The sequence below is a fragment of the Nanorana parkeri genome, unplaced genomic scaffold, assembly GCF_000935625.1.
Source record: "Nanorana parkeri isolate BGI_ZX_2015 unplaced genomic scaffold, ASM93562v1 scaffold454, whole genome shotgun sequence".
NCBI lineage: Eukaryota > Metazoa > Chordata > Amphibia > Anura > Dicroglossidae > Nanorana > Nanorana parkeri.
The window spans coordinates 1,113,482-1,140,467 of record NW_017306722.1 but is presented as its reverse complement, the minus strand read 5'-3'; the positions used below and the strand labels follow the sequence as shown (position 1 = coordinate 1,140,467).

The 26,986-nt window shown below is 39.7% G+C and overlaps 1 protein-coding gene across 1 annotated transcript in view; it reads left to right on the top strand.

Annotated features, from left to right (window-relative positions):
• Positions 1-26,986, top strand: part of RELN (reelin) — a 138,335-nt gene that overhangs the window by 42,529 nt on the left and 68,820 nt on the right. The window contains 14 exon segments of the mRNA XM_018560426.1: positions 271-506; positions 6,967-7,124; positions 8,984-9,191; positions 11,264-11,340; positions 12,255-12,413; positions 13,255-13,443; positions 15,618-15,891; positions 17,238-17,378; positions 21,493-21,670; positions 22,046-22,130; positions 23,874-24,056; positions 25,210-25,381; positions 26,384-26,486; positions 26,756-26,985. Of these exon segments, the coding sequence (XP_018415928.1) occupies positions 271-506; positions 6,967-7,124; positions 8,984-9,191; positions 11,264-11,340; positions 12,255-12,413; positions 13,255-13,443; positions 15,618-15,891; positions 17,238-17,378; positions 21,493-21,670; positions 22,046-22,130; positions 23,874-24,056; positions 25,210-25,381; positions 26,384-26,486; positions 26,756-26,985 (2,393 nt within the window).

The following is a 26,986-nucleotide window of genomic DNA, read 5'->3' as shown; positions in this document are numbered from 1 at the left end:
TAATATTATTAAGAGAACACACCCATAAGGATGTAGGGCATGGAGGAGGTAAACACAGTGTATGACAGGGGGTACAGTCATATAACACTCCCTAAAGTGTAGCATGCCCTTGAGTCTTATATTGCCTGCAGACTAATGCAACTACCAAGCCTTTAAAATCTGGGGTAATATTTGTATAGAATTTGTTGTCATATTGTGAGCAAAATAGGAGTACAATTGTAGTGAAAAAGTGATGAAAAAAAACTATAACCCATTTTTGTTATGAAATAGCTACATGTTGGCTGCACTAAGGATTTCAACAGTGAAGCACCAGTCCTTCTCCAGTACTCCCATGATGCTGGTTTGTCTTGGTCATTGGTGAGAGAAGGATGTTATCCTGCATCTCCAGGAATCAAAGACTGCAAAGGAAGCGCTAAAGAGTTGAGTGAACCAACTGCTTACTACCCTGGAGACTATGAGGAATGGACTAGAATAACAATTGTAATACCAAGAACACTAGCTTCAAGGTAGGTTGCCTATTTGTATAATGTTCTTCCCTCCAGCTTTAAATGGTTGTTTAATTTGCTTCTGCCCTGCTTAAAATGATAGCTAGATCCAAACACATGAGAATTAAAGTAGGCTTGTCACAATTCTGGGCAATTTCGCCTGAGCGTATGATGAAACATGCATACGCTACATGTGAAAATGGACAGCAGATCTAGGCATAAAAACGGTTAACTTTATATTTAAATTTCAACTTTTAAAAGTTGTGGTTGGACCCATCTCCCACGCTTCCTGAGCCTCTTTATAAGGTAGGGTAACTACCTAGGGTAACTTTGAAGGCTCATTAGGGAGGCTTGGGAGGCCTTCCCAATACAACCCCATCTCCAACGACCCTAAACTGACTGATTCCCACCCATCACAACACAAGCAGTGCTCAGATTTGTCAGTTTGCTTGCAAAGACTGGGCCCTGTAGATACTATAAAACTATACTGTACACAACACAAGGAACCTTGTTGTAAGCATTTCTTTTTTTTAGCAGAACTACTACTGATTTTATTGCCTTTAATTTTTTGGGTGCAGCATATATATCTATGTTGTTGAAACTAATCTGGTAGACAACTCATCTTATTATTAGCTGTGTATGAGCTCTGCACAGCTTTTATTAAGTTTCCCATTTTGCACTATACGTACTTTGGCATATAGGAGTGGCAGATTTTATTTTTGACACACTCCTCTATACGTCAAAATTATTTCCAGTAGTAATAATGAAAAAAAATAATACTAATAATGGGCAGAAAAAGATGGAAACAGTAAATATTTTTGGAATGTTTTATATATAATTATGCTGGGAAAAATTAAATGTAAAGTTTATTAGAGGCGCGCATAGTGTGTTGCCACAGAAAAAGGGCAAATTATCTGCGTGCAAGTTTTTAATAGCAGAACAACATGGGGATAATAATGGCATGCTAAATAAAATTCAAGAATTTAATAGTGGCATATGTAGTGTACCATGGTGAAACATAAGAATAATAGCAGCTTGCTTGATAGTGACCGGCCTACAGGGAGACTTAATTATAGTAATATTATCCTTTTAAACAGTGCTGACTTCACAATACATGGGCAAAAATGTCAATCCAGACAATACATGGGCCTCAAATGAACCACTGTATACAATACACAGGCAACAATCAGTCAACTTTTACAATATGCAGGCAGCAAACTGGCAATCATTACAATACACGGGCAGAAAACAGCCAATTGTGACGGCATGGGGGCACCAAATAGACAAATTTGACAATATGCAGGCAACAAATGGGCAATTGTGACTATGAAGGGGCAACAGACAGGCAATCATGCCAATATATAAGCAATTGTGACAATATGCGGACAACAAATGGGCAATTGTAACAATATATGGCCACAAATTAATCTGCCCTCTTCACTCTCATGAAAAATCACCCCCCTTCCCAGAAAACCCTGCTCCAGCCAAAAAAACCCTCCCCCAGCAAAAACTCCCTACCAGCAAAAATTCCCCTCACCCCAGCAAATCTTCTCTTTTCCCTGGCAAAACCTCCCTTCTTCGGCCCCCACCAACAAAATATTATTCCCCTAGCAAACTCGCCTTCCCCAACAAATCCCATCCCAGCAAACCCCTTCCTTCTATGAAAACACTTACCAGACCTCAGACACAAGGACGTATGGCAGAGTGAAGAAAGTTTTCCTCAGACTGTGTCATTTGACACATAGGAGCCATGGAGGAGCTTAGGAGACCATTCCTTGGCTATGTGCCACCTCTGTATCTGGGGTCTGACATAGCTGCTAGGGATTGTACTGCAGAAATGCAGGTAATGCAGCAGTGTGTATCCAGCAGGGGTCCCAGAGCACCCCCAGCATGGCTGTACCCTGGGTGGACTGCTCCCCCGACCCCGTATCCCTTTGCTTTTGATTTCCTACACCTATCTTAATTTAATTTGTATCAAGGAGAATTCTGTTCATGCATTTTTAGCAGTGAGTCTTGCATTTGCACTTAGAATGTGATGCATTCTAAATGAAAACATCCACCCTTTATACAGTGAAAATGTCCCCCATGCCCTGCAAACTAGGTGAAATCTTGGGTAAAATGATGTGATTTAACAACAACAAATAAACACCTTTACAGATCTTTAACACATTGCCATCTGCTGGTATATGACTCCAGCATGTCCTGATGGTTACTAATTATTACTGTGCAAATCACAAACTGACTCCTGAATATGAAAAAGTATGTCAGTGGCAGTCCCTGGTGATTAGGGTCAAGGTGCAATAAGGTTATAAATACAGTATACCGGTAAGCTTTCTTGGCTATGGTTCAGAAATAACATATTTTTTTAGCTCTGTAATAATCACTTCTGGGACTTCGAGCTAGTTGTCCTTTCCCAGATACTGTGTACTTGGACCGACATGTTTCCAGATGGCAAGAAAGCTCTGCACAGCAAGGACATACTGTTTAAATCCCCTCTCTTTCCCCTGGAAAAGAGAGCAAGTGATTGACTGGCGTGTACAATTCATCTCAGCTTGCCATCATGTCCACCGCTCCTCAGCAGCTTGTTTGCAGAGTCATATGTTGAAAGTCACAGCAGCCATTAAGAAGTAGTAAATGTGGTAGAATGACAGTTCATGTTGATGACACTAAACAAACAAAATGAAATGAAAATAAATGATGCTACTGAGCTCCACATACATTCCTTTTATTAACATATTTTACTGTTTTGAGGAGGATTAGGCATAGAAAGCTGAGTACACACACGATGAATAAAATGCCCCGCACCTGACAGGGGTATGAGTAATACCATGTACATGCACAGCCATCATTTTTACGTGGCTAAATTGCCTCCTGGAGTTTTCTGAATGTGCTCAGCTAGCCAGGGTTATTATTTATGAACGTATGTACCTAAAATATATTTACCGTATACTGTGCTGCATATTAAATAATGGAGCACCTGTGAAATAATAAACAAATCAAAGGGATACCATGATAAACTATATAAAGGAGGCTATGTGGATGCCTGTACAGGAATAAACATGGTACAAATGGATATCTTTTCCAGAAGGATGGCAATTGTGCCTCAATAGTAGCGGGTATGCAGTTGTTCATTATAGATAACGCAGTTCAGTAAGATTGCAGGAAGCAATACACAAGGAAGGGAATTTATCAAACCCAGAGCAGTCAGAATCTGGAGGAGGTTCCCATAGTAACCAATCAGCTTCTCTTAGTGTGTTCAGTTAAGCTTTGAAAATGAAAGATAGAAGCTGATTGGTTACCATGACTAACTGCTCCAGATTCTGTCTGTCCTGTTTTGATAAATTCTCATTGAGATGGCTAATTTGAATGATGCTCAGGTTCTTTGAGTGTATGCAGCTATAAAAGATAGGATATGAACCTCTTAGATAACCTCAGCACTGCGGGTTTGATGATAGAAGCTTCACTGTTCAATGTTATACATATACTACCGTCCTCCCGTGACCCAAAGCTCAGTATATAGCGGGCTTTTGCCCGCTATATACTGAGAGTGCCACAGCCAGGATGGATCCAGTGCCACAGCCACAGCTGGCTCTGTCCAGAGGCAGAGCCAGCTGTGCCCGCCCCCTCCCCATCCGTTCGTCCAGTCAGCACTGGAGGATCGGAGAGGGGAGGAGGGGAATACTTGTGGGGACTGGTGACTTACAGTCACCGCTCTCTGCAGGGAGATGGTCGGGAAGTGAGCGAACGACGGTATGTGTTTGCTCACTTCCCAATCAATAGAGCCGACCTGTGACAATTTCCATTGTCACAGGTCGGCTCTAACTATTATTATTATTACATAGTATTTATATAGCGCCAACAGTTTGCGCGGCGCTTTACAATATAAGGAAGACATTACAATCACAATACAATTCAAGACAAGATGGTAAGGAGGGCCCTGCCCCTGGGGGTTTACAATCTAAAAGGGGAGGGGGAAGTGATACATGAGGAGGTAGGTGTGTGGGGTTGAATTGTTTGAGAATGTGACGGTTCAGTGGTTAGGTTGAGGTGGGATAGGTTTCCCTGAAGAGATGAGTCTTTAGGGAACGCCTAAAGGCAGTCAAGGTGGGAGACTGACGGACAGGATGGGGTAAATAGTTCCAGAGGATGGGAGAGACTCTAGAGAAGTCCTGGAGGCGAGTATAGGAGGAGTTGGCGAGGGAGCTGGAAAGCAGGAGGTCTTGGGAAGATCGGAGGGGACGGTTAGGGTGATATTTTGAGATAAGGTTTGGGATGTATCTGGGGGCAGAGTTGTGGATGGCTTTATAAACTCTGATGATGTAAATCACTCACCTTGTAGTTCTCCTTTAAGTGCTTGTTTTGTCATTGGGACTATTAAAGCTGTTTTTACTTACCTGATCCTTGGTCCTGCTAACTCCCTCCAGGCTGCTAGATCGGTCCCTCTACTCCCCTGGGCTCCAGTGGTCTAAGGAATGCTGACGTCATCATGTCTTATGCAAGTCCATTAGCCTGCATTAGACATGAGGATCCCGACGGACATTCCAACATCAGGAGTGGAGTGGGATTGAGGTGAGTGCTGACCATTGCGGTAGCTCTGGGATCAGGTAATTAAAACTGCTTTTTGTTAGCCCCTAGACAAAATCAGCACTTAAGCCTTGCAGTGCAGGGTAGCCCAACTCCATTGGTCATTTTTTTATTTTCCCGAAGTTTGAATAACACTTGTACTGAGAAATATCAGGAGCCTTGCTGATGGAAATTCAAGCTGCTGGTCTGGATCAAGCATGTAGATTTGAAAGCTATAGTAACATTAAAATGTTGTAAAGCATTGACAAAAAATAATTAAGTATTTGGATTGGCATGGCTGCCAGGCAACTTGGAGAAGCAGAGGTCAGTCATGGCAGCCTACATATATTTTTTAAAGCAGGTTTCACTTAAATAAAAAAAATGGTCTGTGTGTAGGATAATAAAAACAGGGTAGCTATGTTTTACCTGCTTTTTTTTTATCCCTGAGATGTATCCATTTGTGATAATATTGTACAGTCTGACGGGACCATCGAGCATTATTATTTTTTTATGAACAACCCAGACTCAGTCTCCGGGCACACACATTTTAACATAGGCTGATACATCTTACAGACATTCATAGACCAAAACTTTTTGTGAGCCACATGTATAAGGTTATCTGGAGAACCATCACTCTTGTTAGCCATAGCAAATACCTGCCATTATCCGGGACAGTATAGTTGATTGTAATGGACAACCTTTTAGGAAGGTTGCCTTTCCACAACAAACAATTCTCCTACTGTAGAGGTCTTTTTTATTTGTAATGGCTTATGAGCTTGAATTACAGCAAAAATATGGTTGTTCCATATAACAGGAACACTGAGCACAGTGGAAGGTGCTACTATGGAAGGTGCTGTATTCTTTTTTTGGTATATCCAATGCCAAGCAAAGTAGTATATTACCCTTTAAAGGCCACCTTTTAGAAAAAAATAAGGAATGCACACTTGTTCATAAAAGAAAAAAATTGCATTTATTATTTTTTTGCATTGGAAGCAGTGAAGCATTGTAACCGCCAAGAGTGGATCACGGGTGCAGTGTTCTGGCTCCTGCGAATTCTTCCTCCCGTCCATGTCTGTACCAAGGTGTGAACATTCAGTAAGGAAGAGGAAGAATGAATGGATTACAAGTGCAGTGACATCTCCGCACTTGTATTCCATTAAGTTAAGTTACTCCATTAAGTTACTCTCCTCCACTATTAATGGCCCCAGGCGCTCATAAAACTACTGGAATTCTTCCATTTCATGTACAAGTGAAAACGCTCTGAGTGACTTTAACAAATCGGCTAAAGTCATACTACCACGAGTCTATACGTGCCTATAATGTTATTATCCTCTATTCGATCCATCCATCCCAGTATGCTTGTGCATATAACATATGATTAAGCCACGATTGGCTGATTTGAGAGCGTATCCAGCGCCTTCTACCTCCACTTATGGCAATTCCCCCCCTATGATGCCCTGGGATGTCTTTATTTTGCACTGTAATCTACCGTATAGAGTCGTTATTCTTGAAAAATGTTTTTCATATCTTTGTTTTGTATTTTTGTTTTGTATTGTCTTGTTTCTGTAACATTTAAAAACCGAAAACTAAAGACAAGAGTTTTGTCTAATAAACTTTTAATCTTTAAAAAAAGAACCACAAGTCACAGTGGCTAATGGGACTTATAGCTTCTCCATTAACAGATGTTTCCAGGGATTTCACCAGCCGGTGGGGAGAAGAATCCCACGATTCAGGTGGGGCGAGATTGGGGTGGGAGGGTTGTGATGTGACCATTTTTATGTTGCACCCTAAATATGAATGTAACATGAAACATGGTCCAAAAGGTTAAATTAACCTTTAACTTTTCCATTATTCCAAACTTGTTTGTGATTTGTACACACAAATATGCTTATATACAATATTTTGTGTTTTATTTTAGTAAGACCAGATTTCGCTGGATACAGGAGAGGAGCTCACAGAAAAATGTTCCGGCTTTTGGCCTGGATGGTGTCTACATATCTGAACCTTGTCCCAACTACTGTAATGGTCATGGTGACTGTGTTTCTGGAGTTTGTTTCTGTGACAGAGGATTCACAGGTAAACATTTTATTTATGGATGTATAGCAATATATAATGAAAAGTGTAACAAGGGAAAAGTTACAATCTATCCTATTGGCATGATTTCCTAAAGGAGGGGTTTTTTTCACTTAACTTTATTGTTAACTTTATAGCAAAGAGGATGTGACAGGTCCTCTTTATAGAGACCCCTAATGTCACCTAGGGACCCCCAAAGAAGCTGATGGAGCAGAGATCTGCTTCATCAGCTTCTGAAGCTGGAGAGTGAAACAAGAATGCGGAATTGATGTAATATACATCACTTCCGCATTCTGAGAGCGGAAAGGGGACCGGAGGGAGATCGTGTACTGATCTCCCTCTGATCCTGTCAGAGAGCCACCATGCTGGTCCCGGGCTCGCACCGGCACAGCGGAGCCCAGGACCAGCGGGAGGGGGGAGCCGCGGAGGGGGCGCACTTACCGGCACCTCATACAAGCAATCCGCCGGCTCTATAGGCAGCGGATCGCTTGTATGTAAACAGGCTTCACTGCCTGTTTTTAAATTTTGCCACTTTCCCGCACACGCTTGCTCAGATCCAGAGAGCTCCCGGACGATTTTTTTCAACAGCATGCAAGTCCCCCGCCCCCTTGAGCGTGCATGCTTTCACGTAAACAAATGTCGGATGCGCCTACGTGTGAAAACAATGATGGTGCTACTCATGTTTGGTATCAGGGTGAGAGCAATAATTCTAGGGACAATATTTACGCATATCTTTAAACTGATGAACTGCAGGGGCTTTTAAAACGTCACCTATGGACAATTTGGGGCACAGAATTTTGTCGCAATTTCACGAACTTACACAATTTTTAACCTGGGCAAGTTGGGTATCTATTTACTCGTTGTAACGTCATTGTTTATATTTTACAAAAGAATATTGTGTTTTGGGGCACTAAAATTAACTTAAGTGCATTTTTTACTAATTGTTTGTGTTTGATAAAGTGTTGCACCAATATCGTGCAACGTACAAATTTGCAACTGCCACTATTTTATTTTACAGGGTCTTTGCTTTCAGAACATATATAATGTTTTGGGATTTTAAGTAATTTTCAGGCCTTAAATTAGTATTATAATATGTGTGCAAAAATCGCAAAAAAGGCCTTGGCAGCAAAAGGGTTAAAGAGCACTCCAGGCACAAAATAACACATTAGTGATTTTCTAATGCTATCTAGGAAAACTTTAATTTCTTCACAGCAATGTGAATTATGGCTAACTTCTACAGGAAGCACTGAGTTGCAGTAATTGATAGAACAGTGGTGATTTCTTACAATGACATGTACAAATGAACAGGGGGTAAGACATTATGTACATGATTGTACATTATATGAACGCCTCCACCAAAGATATGGCATGGCAAAGATATTCCTACTATTTGTTCTCTCTTCAAATACTGATACATTGGCAAAAAAAATCTGATCCAATGTAATGTAGAATCCTTAGAAATATATAAAAATTTGTCCTGTTAATTGACACAGGGCCATTGTAACTTTTTACATGTGGATCAAAAGTTCAGCACAAAAATGGGCTGAAAAACTCGGCTTATACTCGAGTATATACGGTACACAGAGTTGTTTGTAATGAGTGCATGAAACATGTAAATTACTTAATTGCTCATTTTTGTTTTACGTTCTTAGAAGATTAAAGTTACCCCTGTATGCCAGGATGTTTTGGATTTTAATATATTCTAAACTTTTTAAAGTCAGAATTACAGTATACACGTTTGTATATTAGATTATTTATGGGGATCTGTTACAGTATGGATAAAACTTATTTTCCAAGCTTCTATAATAGCCTTCTACTTTCTTTTTCTTCTGTCATAACTACCAATTTACTTTTCATTTTAGCTGAACATGGCACATGTGTCTCAAACAGGCCCAATCCAACTGAAATGTTTGACAGATTTGAAGGAAAACTGAGCCAGCTTTGGTATAAAATCACTGGCGGACAGGTGGGCACGGGCTGTGGGACGCTAAGTGATGGTAAATCGTTGTACTTTATTGGGCCTGGAAAGAGAGAAGCACGAACTGCTGCCTTGGATACAACTAACACTAGGTGAGTAAACATCCCATATATTGCTTTATTTTGAACTCATGCTCTATATATACAAGACAGTTTTCTTGCAAAACTAAAGTTTTATGGGAGTTTATTATATGTTCTAGTGGCCATTTTATTTATCCTCTTGTGTTCACTATAAAATAGCTTTTGAAAAAAAAGACTTCTCGATGAACAGTTAATGTTTTAACGGGGGTCATAAAATGTTTTACTGCACTTCCAGAGACAAATTTATATTGAGCTCTTAATAAAAGACATGTTTGTAAGCAACATATTTCCCATCCATCTGAGGGTAAAAAGGCTGAAAAAGCATTTACATTATTGGAAACCATTAAGATACATGTTAACTTTATGATGGTTGTTACATGAATATTGGCGCCTAGCTCTTGTAAATCTCCATATCACATGCCTCCTCGGCACACAAAAAAACTTCATCAGCACAGGTCAGTGAGTAAACATGTAAAATCATTGTTTTCCTGGAAACTGATATAATGAAGTGAGGAAAGACGATTTCCTCAGTAAAAAATGACCAAAATGATGTCAAAATAAGGAAAGATTTATGTACTGTAAGCGGGAAATAGTTACATAAGGCCAGGGAATACTTTACCAGCAAATACAGAAATTGCACGGGATGGATGATCTTATATTAAGGCTGAACAATGTTTTATTTGCCAAAGGATTTGTAATTCTGCCAAGTCAGTATTATGAAGCAGGTACCCCTTTCAGGCAGCACATCTAGGTCCTGGACATCCCTGCATGTTACATTGCAGTTGAGAAATATAGCTTGGTCCGGGACCCATCCCAGTCTGTGACTGGACAATGAAGGACCAGTAGCCCTTTGATCACAGGTCATCTGTGTGCACTCCCCTCCTGTATGCATGTTCAGTTTTACCTTAACATCAGGGTGCAAATCAGTAGAGCCTGGAATGGCTCAGAATTCTTCACCTTCCTCTCCACAGATAAGTGCAACAGTGCATGGGATAAAAGGAAAATACTATCCAGGGATTCAAATAATTATTGTAGTTGTATGTGAAATTCATTTAATAAATAACTGGATTAAATATTTGTTTCTATATACAGTATGTGCCTGGAGTTCAACTCTAAATGTCAAGCACTGACTAGCAGCTTTATAATCCTGGCATTTGCCAGGAGAGACGGTGCATTTGGCAGTAGGCTGCCACAATTTCCTCAAGATTTCTCAAACGTATTCAGTTATTTTATATTAAAACAGCAATATTCACTGTAATTTTTACACATTTATTCCACTCCATTAACATTATTACTTTATTAGACTCAACGGGTTTGATTAGATAAGGGATAGTGTGTCCGTAATATGGTAAAGCTTTTTATTCCTGTTTCAGCACTGTTAGAGGTTCTAGAGTTTCTTATAATTTTATGAAAATCATTGCAATCAAATTAACAATAAAAAGAGAAATTTCACATGTACCATTTAAAGGTATATATCATTACCAGAGAAATACACGAGTTATTAATTTTTATTGTAATGGCAAGGACAAAATGGAGGCCATCATTCTATTATGGACACCAGTAACTGGCTTTAACTTGATAGCAGGTAATATTTGCTATGATATCATGGTGGACTTGTTGTATGTGTGTATCACATCCAAGGGGTATTACTCCTGAGTTGTAATAAAAAGTGTGGATCAATGTATATGCTATAGCTAGCTCTCAAGATAAGCTATTGGATTTATAAGGTGATAGTTCTGAGAGTTATATGGGCAGGATTAAAATGAATAGGAAAGGCTAGGAAACTATACTCAGATTAACTAACATTCAGCATATTGTAGCAAACTGATAATTATCCACATTTTAACTTTTTCTTTAAAGCAAAGCACTATCATGCTTATTCTGTTGTCTAATTATCTGTAAAGTAATGTAAAATTGAATTAGAAAGCAACCTCTGTATTTGGATCAGAAGTGCAAATCATTTTGGCTGTAGTTATGTCTGACATTTATGTGAATATTCACTATAAGATCATTGTAAAGCATCACTGAGTTGTGCTGCATTGTCAGCAAGATCCCTATAGTTAACTGTATCCTTTTCCTCTCAGGTTGGTTCAGTTTTACATACAGATAGGAAGTAGAAACAGTGGTCTGACCTGTAGCAGGCCAAAGGAAAGAAATGAAGGTAAATATTTTCTTTGTATTTATCATGTGCCAAATGCTTGTATTTATTATTTCCATGAAATCCTGTTATCTTTTTTGTTTTTTGTAGTTTCATCTATTTATTTTTAACATTAAGCAGTCTCAGTGGACTTTAAGCATTTTTTTTATAAAATCATGAAAATAGGAATGACAGTCATTTTTACTTCTAGAGATTTTTTAAATTTTTTTTTAGATTGCATGTAAATGCTAATAATATTTATGAGTATGTATTCATAAATAGTAGTTGTCTCCCTAAGAACAATGGTTACAAATACATCTGCCTACTGCCTACAGTGCAGGACCCCACTGCTGTTTCTGTGACTTTCCTAAGGAGGCTGAAGTAACTCACGTACCATCAATGCCATCTTGCTGTTTTCTCAGCTGAGCACCAAGTGCAAAAAACAGTAACCAGTTGCAACCAATCAACATTAATTTTACTGAAGTTGGAACAGCAAAAGATAGATTCTGATTGGTCGGGTTCTGTACCTTAAACCTAGTGCTTGGTCTTTATGGATTAAACTGATATCTATCATACCACATATCATCATAAATGTGTAAAAACAATACTAATTTGATGTAAATAACAATCATGTATTCAATGTATTACTGAATTAAAAGAAGACAATACACATTGATAGTTGTAGCGTGTGTTAATATTGCAAACTTACAATGTCTTTTTCAAAAATTCTACTGTAGCTTTTTCAATGTAAACTTTAAATATTTTTTCCCCAAATTTCCACAGTCAATTTGAATCTGTGTAATATTTTTAACAATAGATATGTGCTGTGTTCCTCCACTGCATTTTTTTTTTAAACCAGCGTAAATAAACATCTCATCCTTATACTAATGTAGTCTCATATGTGTAAACTTTAATGTGCTTTGCTGTCTGTTTTTAAGGTATTATTGTTCAGTATACAAATGACAATGGCATTAGCTGGAATCTATTGCGTGAGCTGGATTTCTTATCTTATCTGGAGCCACAAATAATCTCAATAGAATTACCACGTGATGCAAAGACTTCTACGACAGCATTCCGATGGTGGCAGCCACAGCATGGTGAGCTCTGTAAGAGGCTGTGCCTGGGAAGGGTTGTTCTCTTTTGTTACCTTTTCCAGGCACTCTTCAGTCATTTCCTTGTGCTCCAACATCAACAGTGCTAATGTAAATCAGAAAATATTTAATAGGTGTCGGGAAAACCCAAACTCAGGGGTTTCAATACCATTGACTGCTGAAGCCAAATTGAAAGAGTAAATGTATTTATTGTACATGTTTGCATGGAGAGCAGTACAATACAGAGTATTGGGTTCAAAATTGCTCTGACTGGCTAAGGTCCTAACATAATTATATACGCTCTGAGCTGGGCGGGAACCTGCCTTGCTCTCTAGTGTAAATCTTCTTTCTGGTGGCATCTGTTAAGGTGATGATGACCATTTAGACATGCTATTTATGATTCTTTTAAAGGGACAGCTGTTTTAGACAAGAACCAATTTCCTTGTAAATGGATTTGTAAGTAGCATTCTTGGGTGGGCATGACAAAAAGGAAATGCAGAACGTTAGACAATATTTGATTAAAACTGAATATGTTATAAATAAACTAGTTGCTCCATTTCCCCCTCCTAGGCAATGCTAAAACTTGTAAAAACTATACATACGACAGCGGGGCTCAGAGTAAAAGATTGGTAACTGCTGTGTCCTAAAAAAAATCCTACCCTCTCATGCATTAAAAAAAGCATCAAACACCACCTGTATAATGCTGGTCTAAGTTCTCAAAAAAGTTAAAGATTTTGCCTTTAGCTAAAAAGGATTGAAACTTCCAAATATAACACTAGACACTGCATTGTGTATTTGATGTGTGTTATGACTGGTCCTGTATTGTTAACTATTCAAATTATTCCAGGGAAACAATCAGGCGAGTGGGCATTGGATGATGTCCTCATTGGAATGAACGACAGTTCCCGAACTGGGTTCCAGGACAGATTTGATGGCTCTGTAGACTTGCAAGCAAACTGGTACCGAATCCAGGGAGGCCAAGTAGACATTGACTGTCTGTCCATGGATACTGCCCTTGTGTTTACTGAGAACAAAGGTATGTGTCCTAAAATATGGTTTGTATTGTATAACTAAAATATGGTTTATACTGTATAACTCTTTTGCATCATTGAGGCTTCATACATGGTTCATTGCTTTAATGTATGTCCATACAACATCTGAAAATGCCATTGCATAGACTTGTGTTGGAAGAATTTAGAAACCATTTTTTACAGATCCTTTACAACATTAGCGGAAAAATAAAAATCACCCTTAATCCATTTATGGATTCATAAAAAATTGCATATCTTTTGCATTTTAGTAGAGAAAATGGAGGCAATTTAGGATGTGTGAATGTGTAAGAAATAAGTAATAAGCCATTATTGTAGTATTAGTTTGAATAATAGTGTAGTCAGACAGACTAATAGAAGGTGATTTTTTTTGTTGGATGTTACAGTGTATAGACAGCCTCATGCACATAGCTTTATGCCTTATTACAATATATAAAGACTTTATTCTTGTATTCCTTGCATAATTTTCACTTACATGTCCATCCTATCATTCACCCAGATTATTTAGGGGGTTATTCACAAAGTTTGCCATAGGCAGCCATGTGAATAACCGACCTGAAGTGAAGTGAGCCGAACGCTGTTCGGCTATTCATTTCAGGCTTGTTCAGCTGCTTTCAGCCATACACTGACTTAAATCAGCTGTACATCGGCTTGCTGTGGCTGGGTTCGGGTCGGCCGAACATGCTCAGCATGTTCGGCCGACCCGAAGTGCAGAAGGAGTTCGACTCAGCTGATCCAACATCTGGATCGGCTGAGCTGAACCTCCGGCAGGCTACTCGCTGCTGTTGGGCCTATTCTCATAGAGGCCGAACAGCAGTGAGTGAATAGCCGAATGCCGCCGAGAGGCATTTGGCTCGGCTATTCTGCTCAGTACCTCTGTGGTACCGAGCAGAATATAAAAACTGTAAAAAAAAAGTAAAAAACGATTGGGCAGAGCTAGCAGTGACAGCTAGCTCCGCCCAACTGTTTTCTATTGGCCGGGACTAGCTGTCATTACAATGAGAGCTTGTCAGAGCCAGCGGTGATATCAAAGGCAGCTCCACTAAGCTCATATTGTAATGACAGATCAGCTAGGTAACCAGGGACGCTGTTCTGTCATTACAGTGAGAGCTTAGCAGAGCTGGCTTTGATATCACCGCCGCCTCCGACAAGCTCTAATGACAGTTCAGCGTCCCCTGGTCACTAGGTAACCAGGGGACGCTGAACTGTCATTACACACTGAGAACTCGGCAGAGCCGTCTTGTTCTCAGTGTAATGACAAATCAGCGTCCTTGGTTACCCGGTAACCAGGGGACGCTGATCTGTCTCCGCATGCAAGTGGCCGGAGCCATCCGTGAGATGACGGCTGGCTCCGCCCAGGTGTCAGCAGCAGGCTGTCGGACCTACCAAAAGTGGTCGAAGGAAGGACAGCCGGTGAACCGGCGACATAGTTATGGTTGGCCAAGACTCAATGATACACATGGGGAGGGACAGTGGCGGACCTAAGGAACAAAGGGCCCTGGTAGAGAGGGGGAGGGGGGGCAATGTATATAGAGAGGGGGGAGGGGAGGTAATGTATATAGAGAGGGGGAAGGGGGGCAATGTATATAGAGAGGTGCCCTCTCTGTATACATTACCTCCCTCTCGCACCCTCTGCCTCTCCCGCTCACAGCCGACAAACCCAGCTGAGTGGGCGGGGACCGGGCAGTAGCGCGCTGTGATTGGCGGAGGGTTGCCGTGGAAATAGAATGCTGACCCGGCACGGACTAAGCATTCTATCGCCATGGCAACCATCAGTATCCGGCGGCCGGCGGGCCCTCCATCTCTGCGCCGGGAGAACGGATGATCCGACACTCTCGGCGCAGAGATGGGGGGCCCACTGGCCGCTGGGTACCGATCCGCTGGGACTGTGCTGGGCCCCCTAGAGGCCCTGGTGCGCCGGCACCGCCTGCATCAACGGTAGTTCCGCCACTGGGGAGGGAAGGCTGGCTTTATAGTCCGATCTAATGGAAGAGCTACTATAGATCAAATTGCTGAAAAAGATTTTAAGTCTGGCCCTAAGTACAAGTGTACAAGTGTTCTAATGTGGATCATGTAAAATAGTTTTTCTATCTTCTGATTTTGAAGAACAATGAAAATTACAAGAGGATTTCTAATGCATTGTTATTAATTTATACTACAGGAAAGCCTCGATATGCAGAGACATGGGATTTCCATGTGATGCCATCCAGTTCTCTACAGTTTGAATTGAGCATGGGCTGTAGTAAGCCATTTACTGATTCTCACACAGTTCAGTTACAATACTCACTAAACAATGGAAGAGACTGGCACCAGGTTACTGAGGAGTGTGTACCACCAAGTATTGGATGTTTGCATTATACAGAGAGCTCTGTGTACTCATCTGAGAGGTTCCAGAATTGGAAGAGAGTTACCGTATATCTACCACCATCAACATTGTAAGTGTACAGATGTTTTATAACTCATCGAACAGACTGGTGAATTTAGTTTTTTTTTAGTGCATTTAAAATAAACACTTAAAATGGATCACTTTGAGTTAAATAATCTCATTAATATGTAGTAATATGCTAAAAATGTTGTTTCTCTTAATAATTATGTGTCTACATGAATGTCATATTTACACATTACATGTGCAAGCTCTCCTTCCTGCTTTCCAGTGCTATACAATGATTGTGCTTTATTGTACCTTCCCACAATGCAAGTCTGCGAGTCACCAAATATATTTAAACAATCCTGTGTAAAAATCTGTATTTTTAATGCAATAAAAATCATGGAAGAGTGAGCAAGTATAATGCAGAAGTCGCATAAAAGATGTCTTGGATGCATATATCAGTTCATGTTCTGATGAACATTTTTTAATTTTACATGATTTTTTAGTACATTAACTAAAATCCAAGCACTTAACACTTTGTTTAGTTGGCCTGTAGATGTATACAGTACATAAAATAATATCCCTGGATTAACTTGCCTCCTATAACATTTGCTTGTTTAGTCCTAGGATTTTAATTTTCAAACGCTGTACACATTTCAGTAAAATAAAATGCACTATGTGATACTGAAACAAGATTGAATAACACACTTGTACATAAACACTTTGAGGATCACTTGAAATCAGTTGTTAATATATATAAATTAAGGACTCTGTGGATTTGTAATCATTTGACTTCATACAAATCGTATGTAATTTGTTTCTACTGGACAAGTCTTAGCTTAAAGGGTTTCTAAACCCTGAGGTTTTTTTTGCATATGTCTACTGCTAGCGAGCAGTAGATGTATGCAAAAAGTTTTTAAAAAACAAAAACGCTTTAACAGTGGTTTAAACTTACCTGTGTCTTTCCGGCGCGCTCCCGTCCGCAAATGTGAAAATTCTCGGGCGGCTGCAAAGGATCTTGGGGCGCGCGCATGCGCAGTTCACATTTTCGGCCGGGACGCGTGAAGGGACCCAAAGTAAGTCTTTGGACGCGTGCACCCTCATGCAGACACCGTGGGACAGGAAGTGCCAGCAAGCCCAGAGGAGTCAGCGCTGGATCGGACACCCACCGCAGCGCTGCAGAGAAGGCTGAAAACATCAGGAAAGATGAAGAAGATCGGATTAAGAGACATAATTTAAGGTAAGTGCTTTAATTAACATTGGGGGAAGGGTGAAAAAAGTTGCCTTTAATGTCTACATATTAAAAATGTACCAAAAGCAAATAAATTATTGACTATTCACTCATGCAGTATTGATTATAAACTGCTATATAACTGTGCACTGTAAAATGGATGTGCTTGGATTTTATCACAGCTCTCCAAGGACTCGCTTCAGATGGATACAGAGTAGCTATGGACCTGGTACTGATTCATGGGCCATTGATAACATTATTCTTTCCTCTGGATGCCCTTGGATGTGTTCAGGACATGGTGTGTGTAATTCAGGGCACTGTGTGTGAGTATTAACACTTTTATACAATAGTTGTACATAACAAATTACATTTGGGGCAGTTGATATATTTATTAATATTATGATTATATTATCTACTGCTAATGGTGGAACACATTTTAGAAAATTGTTCAGAGCACCAAAGCTTCACCCAGGCATTCCCAAATATTTATTAAAACTGAACTCCAGGCAGACATCAAATTACATAGATGTAAAATATATACGGTAGCTGTTTACCTAACAAAGGATTTTACTTCATTCAGTCCTGACATGTGCACAGCCAGAAGGATGACGCCACTTTTTCTGTTAAAGTTAAGAATACAGTGGTGTCATCTCTCCGCTCCCAGCCTGTTAACAGTGAAGAAGCAGCAGCAGACTAGTTAAGTTATCTCTCTACTCAATTTGCTCTTCTCCAACCAGTTTGTTACTTGTCAAAATATTTGCATGCAGCATACATGATTGGCTCCCACTGCTGCTGTACAGGGGGAAAATAATACTCTTAAAATAATGCCATATCCAAGTCCCTAAACTGGTTGCATTGTAAACAACTTTTTATTAATTTATTAATGAACACAGAGGTGTACTAATTTGTGTCTTTTATATCTGCCTGGAATTCTTCTGCGCCACTTCAATATTTTGAGATGTGGATTGTCTGAAGTTGTATTACTTTCAGTGCTCAATTTGTTGCTGTAGTAATGACGTAGTAATTGAATAACTAAAGATGATAGCCAGTTTAAAAAAAGTTTTTTTAACCACCTGCTGTCCGGCCGTCATTCAACGGCTTCTTGAGGGCGGTGGGCACGAGCGGGAAACCGGCTTTGAATGTAAACAGTCAGCGATGGCTGTTTACATACAAGCGTTCGGGTGTCTGTAGAGACGCCCGATCGCTTGTAATATGCGGTCGGGTGTGCGCCCCTCCTCCGTCGCCGCCGCTGCTGGCGATCCCGGGCTCCGCTGTTCCCAGTGTGAGCCCGGGACCAGCACAGCAGCTCTGTGGCCGGAGATCAAACTGAGCTCAGTACACGAGTCATCTCCTCTTCTGAATGCAGGCAGTGATGTGTATTACATCACTGCCTGCATTCAGTGTCTCTCTCTGGTACAGAAACCGGAGAGAAGCTGGTGAAGCAGTATTAATGAACACAGAGGTGTACTAATTTGTGTCTTTTATATCTGCCTGGAATTCTTCTGCGCCACTTCAATATTTTGAGATGTGGATTGTCTGAAGTTGTATTACTTTCAGTGCTCAATTTGTTGCTGTAGTAATGACGTAGTAATTGAATAACTAAAGATGATAGCCAGTTTAAAAAAAGTTTTTTTAACCACCTGCTGTCCGGCCGTCATTCAACGGCTTCTTGAGGGCGGTGGGCACGAGCGGGAAACCGGCTTTGAATGTAAACAGTCAGCGATGGCTGTTTACATACAAGCGTTCGGGTGTCTGTAGAGACGCCCGATCGCTTGTAATATGCGGTCGGGTGTGCGCCCCTCCTCCGTCGCCGCCGCTGCTGGCGATCCCGGGCTCCGCTGTTCCCAGTGTGAGCCCGGGACCAGCACAGCAGCTCTGTGGCCGGAGATCAAACTGAGCTCAGTACACGAGTCATCTCCTCTTCTGAATGCAGGCAGTGATGTGTATTACATCACTGCCTGCATTCAGTGTCTCTCTCTGGTACAGAAACCGGAGAGAAGCTGGTGAAGCAGGTCTCTGCTTCATCAGCTTCTCTGGGGGTCCCAAGGTGACATCAGGGGTCTTAGAGACCCCTGATGTCTCCATAAAGAGGACCTGTCACTGCAAATTGCCCCCTATGTTATAGCAATAAAGTGCAGTGAAAAGAAAAAAGGTTTCAAAAAATTTGTTCTGGTAGGAGTCTCCACCATCTGGTCCATGAAATTGTCACATACAGCCGCGAACGTCGGAGTGAGAGCAATAATTCTGGGGTCATTAATCACGGATAGCAATAAACTGATGGGTGGTAAAAGCTTTTAAAGCGTCGGCTATAGTCAATTTTGAGTATGGTAGTTTTATGCGAATTTAACCGGGTGCACGCAATTTTAAAGCTTAACATGTTTGGTGTCTATTTACCCGACGTAACACCGACTTTTATATTTTACCAAAAAATTGGGTAATAATAAATGTTTTATAACATAACGTAGGGAGAACATGTTTTTTTTTTCAAAAGTTTCGGTACTTTTTTCATTATATAGTAAAAAAACAACCCCGTAGTGGTGATTAAATACCACCAAAAGAAAGCTCTATCTGTCCCCAAGAAATGGTATAAAATTCATTTCAGTGCAGCGTTGCATGACGGAATAAATGTCAGTGAAAGTACCACAGCGCTGAACACTGAAAAATGGCCTGGACAGGAAGGGGGTATAAACACCCCGGTCAGCAAGTGGTTAAAGTAGTATTAAACTCCCATACTTTTTTCTATTAATTAATTCAGATCTAACAAATATACATTGCCCAGCAAAGTATTTTTTTTTAAATATTTGCCTAACAACTAAAAGTCATCATGTTTCTGACTCCAACTCTGTGAGCTCTCCTACAGTGTACTTCCTGTCCAGTACAAGATCACAAGGTCTCCAGCAGCTAGTAGCTTGGAACAGGGAGGAGGGAAGGAGGATTGGGGGACTTACCCTACTGGCTGCATTGTAGATGGGTGGTTGCAAATCTGCCTAAGAGCTTCCAAAAAACATTTTCACAGGAGCTCCTGTTCCAAAATAAATATGTAAAGATTATTCTGTCTTTTTGCTATATCATGTAACCCCCTGTACTTTATTTATTTGTTCAAGCAGACCTAAAATTCTTTTTGTAATGCAAACCCTCTGAAATTTTAATTTAAAAATTGTTCGTGAGGGCATACTTGTAAATCTGCCTTACCGTTTCTATTATCCATATTTCATATTGTCCATATGCCATCATTCCTAATCATTAACAGCTAAAATGGCAAACCATATAACACAAGCCGAGGGTGTCAGCTTTTATTATTAATAATAATGAGGATAATCACTAGATGGGGACCTGATGGAGAACTGCAGGTCCCCCTCTGCTGATTGACAGCAGCAGTGGGCGGGTGCAATAGCTAGTTTGCTATTGCAAAGTGAAATAGCCAATAGGAATGTAACTATGCATTCCAATGCTGATTTATTTATTTTTTTCTGACTTACGGCGGCCAGGGCTCCGATGTCAGAAATAAAAAATAAAAACCGATCGCAGCGACAGGTTTACTCTGCTCGATCGAGCAGATTAAACCTTTCCGGGAGAAAGTGTTTCTCTCCCGGGCGGCTGGGAGCCGCTATCTAATAGCGGGAGACTCCCGGCGACCCCTGGCAAATTGTCATTCGACCCCCGAAGGGGTGCCGACCCACAGGTTGAGAACCGCTGCATTAGTGGGATATGATGAAGGGGTCCTACCATTGGAGGGAAGTGATGTCATCATTCCTTCATAGGAAGTTCTCTGTGAAAACTAGTTTTTTATTCTTTGCCAGGAATAGGGCATGTAAAAGGGCAGTTCTATCCCCACCCTAAAATTCCCTATCTACAGGCTTTTTTAGCCACTTGTCACTTTTTTTTTTTTTAAATACAGCTGTCTATCATATAAGAAGGGAGAGCACAGGGTGGAACAGGGAGAATCCACAATGTTCTGTGCAGTTATTGTCTCTGTTTCTTATGCCAGTATAGTAGCATAATGACATACTAAGAGGGAGGTGTAGAAAGCCTATGACCTCTGAGCTGCTCATCCAATAGAGCTGAAGCCAACAGGTCATAAAGAATTCCAGGTCCTGCATTGTGCATGCACAGCAGCTCAAATACCTTCTGTAAAAGCCACGATACACACAGGGGTCTATTTATAAATATTTTTACACAAGATTCACACAACCTTCACCAAAGATTCACACATTTTCCTAATTGACTGCCACTGGTAAAATGTGTGCATCCTGGGTGAAAGTTGTGTGATAACATTTATAAATAGACCCCATCATTTTACAAGCGTACGTGCATGTACTATTTTTATCTTGTAAGAATAAAAATTGTAAGAAAAAATCTGTTAAGAATGTAAGAATGTTTGCCTGAAAAAAATCTTCAGTAGTGCAGCTAATAATATTAATGCTTGCAATATTCCAGGTGTGACAGAGGTTTCGGTGGCGCATACTGCGTCCCAGTTACACCTTTACCATCCATTCTGAAAGATGACTTCAACAGTAGTCTCCATCCTGACCTGTGGCCTGAGGTGTATGGGGCAGAGCGGGGAAATTTAAATGGAGAAATAATTAAATCTGGAACAGCACTTATCTTTAAAGGGGTAAAGCCTTACTTTTAAACTTCACAACTGACATTTATATGTAATAAAGTCTAAATCATTGGCTGTATTTTTGTTACATTATATTATGATTTATCATCATTTTATAGCCAAGACTAGACAAACTAACCAAGATTTTATGTTATATGAGCCCAGATCATATTTGTATGAAAGCTGATCAAAATTAAGGTATATTACCCCTGTTTGAAGCAGTAATACTACAGCAGGTCTTTTACAGAAGTCCTAACACTAAATATTTATTATGAAATGTTCTGGTTTCTTGATACTATATTGTGCCAGCACCTCAACTTATCTTCATTGTAGGCATGTACTGTGTCAAATGTCAACTTTTTGTAATTTCATGTGATTTATTTTCAGGAAGGATCCAGAATGCTTGTTTCAAGAGATCTTGACTGTACACATACATTGTACATCCAGTTTTCATTTAAATTCATTACCAAAGGTAGGTTTTATAGAAAAAACACTCAGAGGTAATGAAATATAATTGGATTTTTTTCATAAAACCTCAGTGTGACTCATTTGTAAAACCTGAGCAAAATAAAACATCTGTACTTTTCACTGGAGTCTTACAGATGTGATGGACAGATGGCAGATGGCAACCATTTAATTCATTTTGACATGAGTATGCTAATTAGTAAACCACAGGTTCTCCAGGGTACAGTATATCAGAGAGGGATATTGGTGCAGTTCTTTTGTTGAAGGCACTGGCTATCATTGGCAGGTAATCTACCCATATTTAAAGCTGAACTCCAGCCTTCCCTTTAACAGTGACGTACTTAAATAGCTTTCTTTGATTTTAATGATTGCTGTGAGCTTCTCACAGTGTGCATTAGAAGTTGCAGCAAGTCAGATAGTGCCTGCCTTATTTCCTGGCTGGAGGATGTGAGCATCAATTTTCTCCAGCTGAAATGTCCTCGCCCACACCCTCCCACTTTCATTTATTGGATTTTAGTTCTTACAATTATAGGGCTCAGCGTCATATGTAGGTTTTACCTAGGGTGGTCTGCTGTTTTCAGGAAGCTAAGTACAGGCCCTCCTGATCTGCCAGCATTGCATAGGGAAGCACAGAGAACAAGCAATTACATCACTGGTTTTAAGATAAGGTATGTAATGTAAACAAATTATTTTGTAAATGTTGTTAGCATGTTGATGAGGAGGGAAGGATGAACCAGGGGAGGCAAAATAAAAGCAGATTAAATGTCAGCTTTTGGGAGTCATTTTAGTATTTTCAAACATACACAATCAATCTTAGTAGAATACAGTGACAATTTATAGCAAAATAAGTTGCATTTATTTATTTGCATTTTCTATATTTTAGATTTTTGCATAAAAATTTTAAGCATGGGAGCCATTTGTGTACAGCTAGAATGGAGCATAGTTCAGCCTAGAGCATGCCTAAGTATATACAGCGTTTGATCCCTGAAGACCTGGATGTCAGTTTTGGTCACAATCAGAATGTATGGGATATATCCTGATTTAGGTCCTGTATCCAGTGAACTTTCTGATTGTGACTAAATTTGGCGCAGTGTCTTTGGAGACCGCCTTCCATATGTTCGCTGTCCACAGAAAATTCTGTCCATCCTAATGTGTTCTGAAAATAGATGCAAGTAGTTTTTCCTAACGTCTTCAAAGCAAAAGATATATTTTATTTTACAAATATACATGATCATTACATTAACCTGATTTACATTGATGAGCCAACAAAATTTTAAACTAGGCACCTTCAAACTTGTTGAATACTTATGATTTTGTCCATTGTAAGGTTGATCTATGGGTAAAAAAATATATATTTTGAATAGAGTAGGGAAGGGTTAAACCCCCTGGCAGGTTTTTATTCCTTTCTGTGTCCCTGGGGAAGATTCACCCTCTCCTCCAGTCCTGGTGACTACACAGAAAGTGACTGGAAATCTCCCCACAGGTTCACACTTTGGTCCCTTCCCTACTCCACTGAAAAAGGTGGTTTTGTTGCTATTTGTGTCCCACTTGGAGAGAGCAATATACATTTTTTACAGGTTCTTACCCTTCCCCACCAGACTCAAAGCTAAATAAGAAAAACGTTTACTTGATTTTCACTTGAAGCATTTTAAAAATATACTTTATAATAGTAAGCAAATGTACCCACATATGTTTCCATTTTAATAATATATTTACTGATCTTTTATATTTGTACTTTTACTTATTTTAGGAGTTCCAGAGAGGTCACACTCCATTCTTCTTCAGTTCTCAGTCACAGGAGGCATCACATGGCATCTCATGGATGAATTTTATTTTACTCAAACGACTGATGTCTTGTTTGTCAATGTTCCTTTACCAGCAGCAGCTCAAACCAATGCCACCAGGTTTAGGCTCTGGCAGCCTTACCACAATGGTATGGACTACTTTTTTAAAAATGTTCTTTAAAGCTGAACGGCAGGCACAAAATGTTTTATCTAAATATATTCCTTAATATCCCTAAAGGATATAAATCCACTTTGTGTGCATCAAATGCTTTGGCAAACACAGTTATTACCTTGAAATACTAGCAGTGACATCCTCAGTGTGCTTGCGCATATAGTAGAACTGTAGGAGAGACCCAAAATACCCACCCACTACAAGATGCCTGATTAGAACTATTGGGGCGAGGCAGATATAAGACCTTTCACCCTGCACCCCAGCAGTGACCAGTCTTTATTACCAGTCCCCTTACACTAGTGGTCAGTGGAGAAGGAACCCTTACACTACTAGAGGTTAGTTGAGAAGAGCCCCTTACATTGTTGGTCAGTGGGAGATATGTCCCCTTAGATTGGTAGTTATTGGTATGAAGAGACCCCTTACACTGCGGGTCAGTGGGAAGAATTACCTACTACATTGGTGGTCATTCAAAAGAATGCTCCCTTACATTGGTGGTCATTGTGAAGAATGCAAACAGAAAGCAAAAAGGATGCTCATAGCAAGCATACTGCAGAGTGCTCTGTAGAACAGCATAATGCTTAGAAGCTAAACTGTTTAGATTTAGTCAATAAGATTCTATGCCTTGGCTGTCGCATATAGACAGCATTTCCAGCACCCTTATCTATTGCACCTTAACAACCTGATTTTGATTTAAATATATTGATTAATCACATTAATCCCTACCCCTGAGAGCTTGCCATCCAATGCCCTTACCACAGTTACACAAGCAAACACGTGCATCAGGATCGATTATAACCAAGAGGAAACACACAGAAATATGAAAGGCACATAAAATGTCTGTACATATAGTGGCCATGATAGAAACCTAATCCTGTACCCAAATTCTGTAAGGCAACAGCACTTACCAATATCAATATTTTTCCACGTCTTTAAGTATATACGCAGGCCTGTGCATAAATGTAATCATGCACTTGAGAGAATTCCCTTTGAAATACTAAAACTAAATGTTATCATTGTTTTCAAAAGAAACAGAATGCTCAGATGTTACTTGCTGTAAGAATGTGCAGCATGTGAGGATTATGAGATGAGCTGGTCAATACTTTTTTGTCATTTGTCCTTTACTGTCACAGGGAAAAGAGACGAAATATGGATCATAGAAGACGTTGTAATTGATGGAAATAATGTACGCAATCCTTCTATCTTAATGGATACATTTGATTATGGTCCCAATGAAGATAACTGGTTTTTCTACCCTGGTGGAAATATTGGTCTCTACTGCCCATACTCTTCCAAAGGGGCGCCGTAAGTCAGCATGGTTGTTATTTATCACATTTTATATGTCAGATGTTACCTCAATACTTCATATTTTAATGTCAATATCAGAGGTTTTTTTAACAACATATGCAACTAAAAAAATAAAAAGGTCAATGAATCTTGTGACCTTCCAGATGCTAGATAGTTGTAAATCTTTAAACTAAGATTTGACTTTAGACAGACCACGCCTATTCACCAGCTCTACTTTGTATGCTTTTGTAATATAATGTATAACTGCTGTCTCCCTGATTTCATTGCTGCAGGAGTAGGAATAATAATATTAATAATAATAATGTTGCACTTGTACAGACCACTGTCACGTAACTCTCCTGCTTAGTTTTTAAGCTTTTTGGGCTCTTGCAGCATCTAGGCATCGGGACCAGGCTAAGATCAAGGACTCTGCACTAACCGCAGCAGAAACACTGTACAACATTTTGCAGTACTTTGTTCTTTTAGCAAGCAAAGATAGCCTACTAAATATGTTTCTTACTTATAATGAAAGCAGAAATCTCAGTGGTATACATCTACACATATATGCTGAAGCCTTTGTATATGCTGAAGCCTTTATGTGTGTTCTACAGTTCTACTCTGATCTAAGCGAAGAAAATCGATGCAGGAGTCTTAATATTCACATTTTATTTGACTATCCTTCTCACTGTAAAGTTGCATGACTCTGCTATATATTTTCTTATTTGTTCTCTGCTTTGAAAATGTAATAAAAACATTGAAAACAAAAAAATCAATTGGTCAGCCAATAAAAGAGAGCTGGTGCTTTTCTAATACAATATCTTTGTATTGCTTACTATCTTATTATAGACATAAATTAAAACAGCCAGTATAAAATGTTAAAGCTGGAATAGATTTTTAGTTTTCCATGTATTTGTAATATTTGTCATATATCTATGAGATGCTATTGAACTGTATCTTTAGTTTGTAACCTTAGTCCAGTGTGAAGTAACTTCAATACTGAAGATGTTTGTTTGATGACAGGGAGGAAGATTCTGCCATGGTTTTTGTTTCAAATGAAGTAGGAGAACATTCTATTACTACAAGAGATCTAGATGTGAATGAAAACACTATCATTCAGTTTGAGGTAAACTAAATTTCTCTATTTATCCAGCAAACATTTCTGTATTTACATTTTAGTATAATATGTCCAAATCTAATATAAATATAGTTTTATTCCAATGTACACCTTTTTGTTACTTGAACAAATAACTCTTTACTAAGTTATGGCACCTTGCCTCGAAATGTATGCAGTATTTACAGTATGCACCTGTCATTTAATATACCTGGCTTCACTATGGTCAGACCTAGATGTTTTTCACATTCTTTTATAACCATTGCTCTTGTTTCATCCAGATTAATGTGGGCTGCACAACGGACAGTAATTCTGATGATCCAGTGAGACTGGAGTTCTCTCGGGATTTTGGTGCCACATGGCATTTGCTTCTCCCGCTGTGCTACAGCAGTAGCAGCCATGTCAATTCTCTGTGCACCACAGAGCATCACCCTAGTAGCACCTACTATGCTGGAACAACACAAGGCTGGAGGAGAGAAGTCATAAATTTTGGAAAACTGCATCTTTGTGGG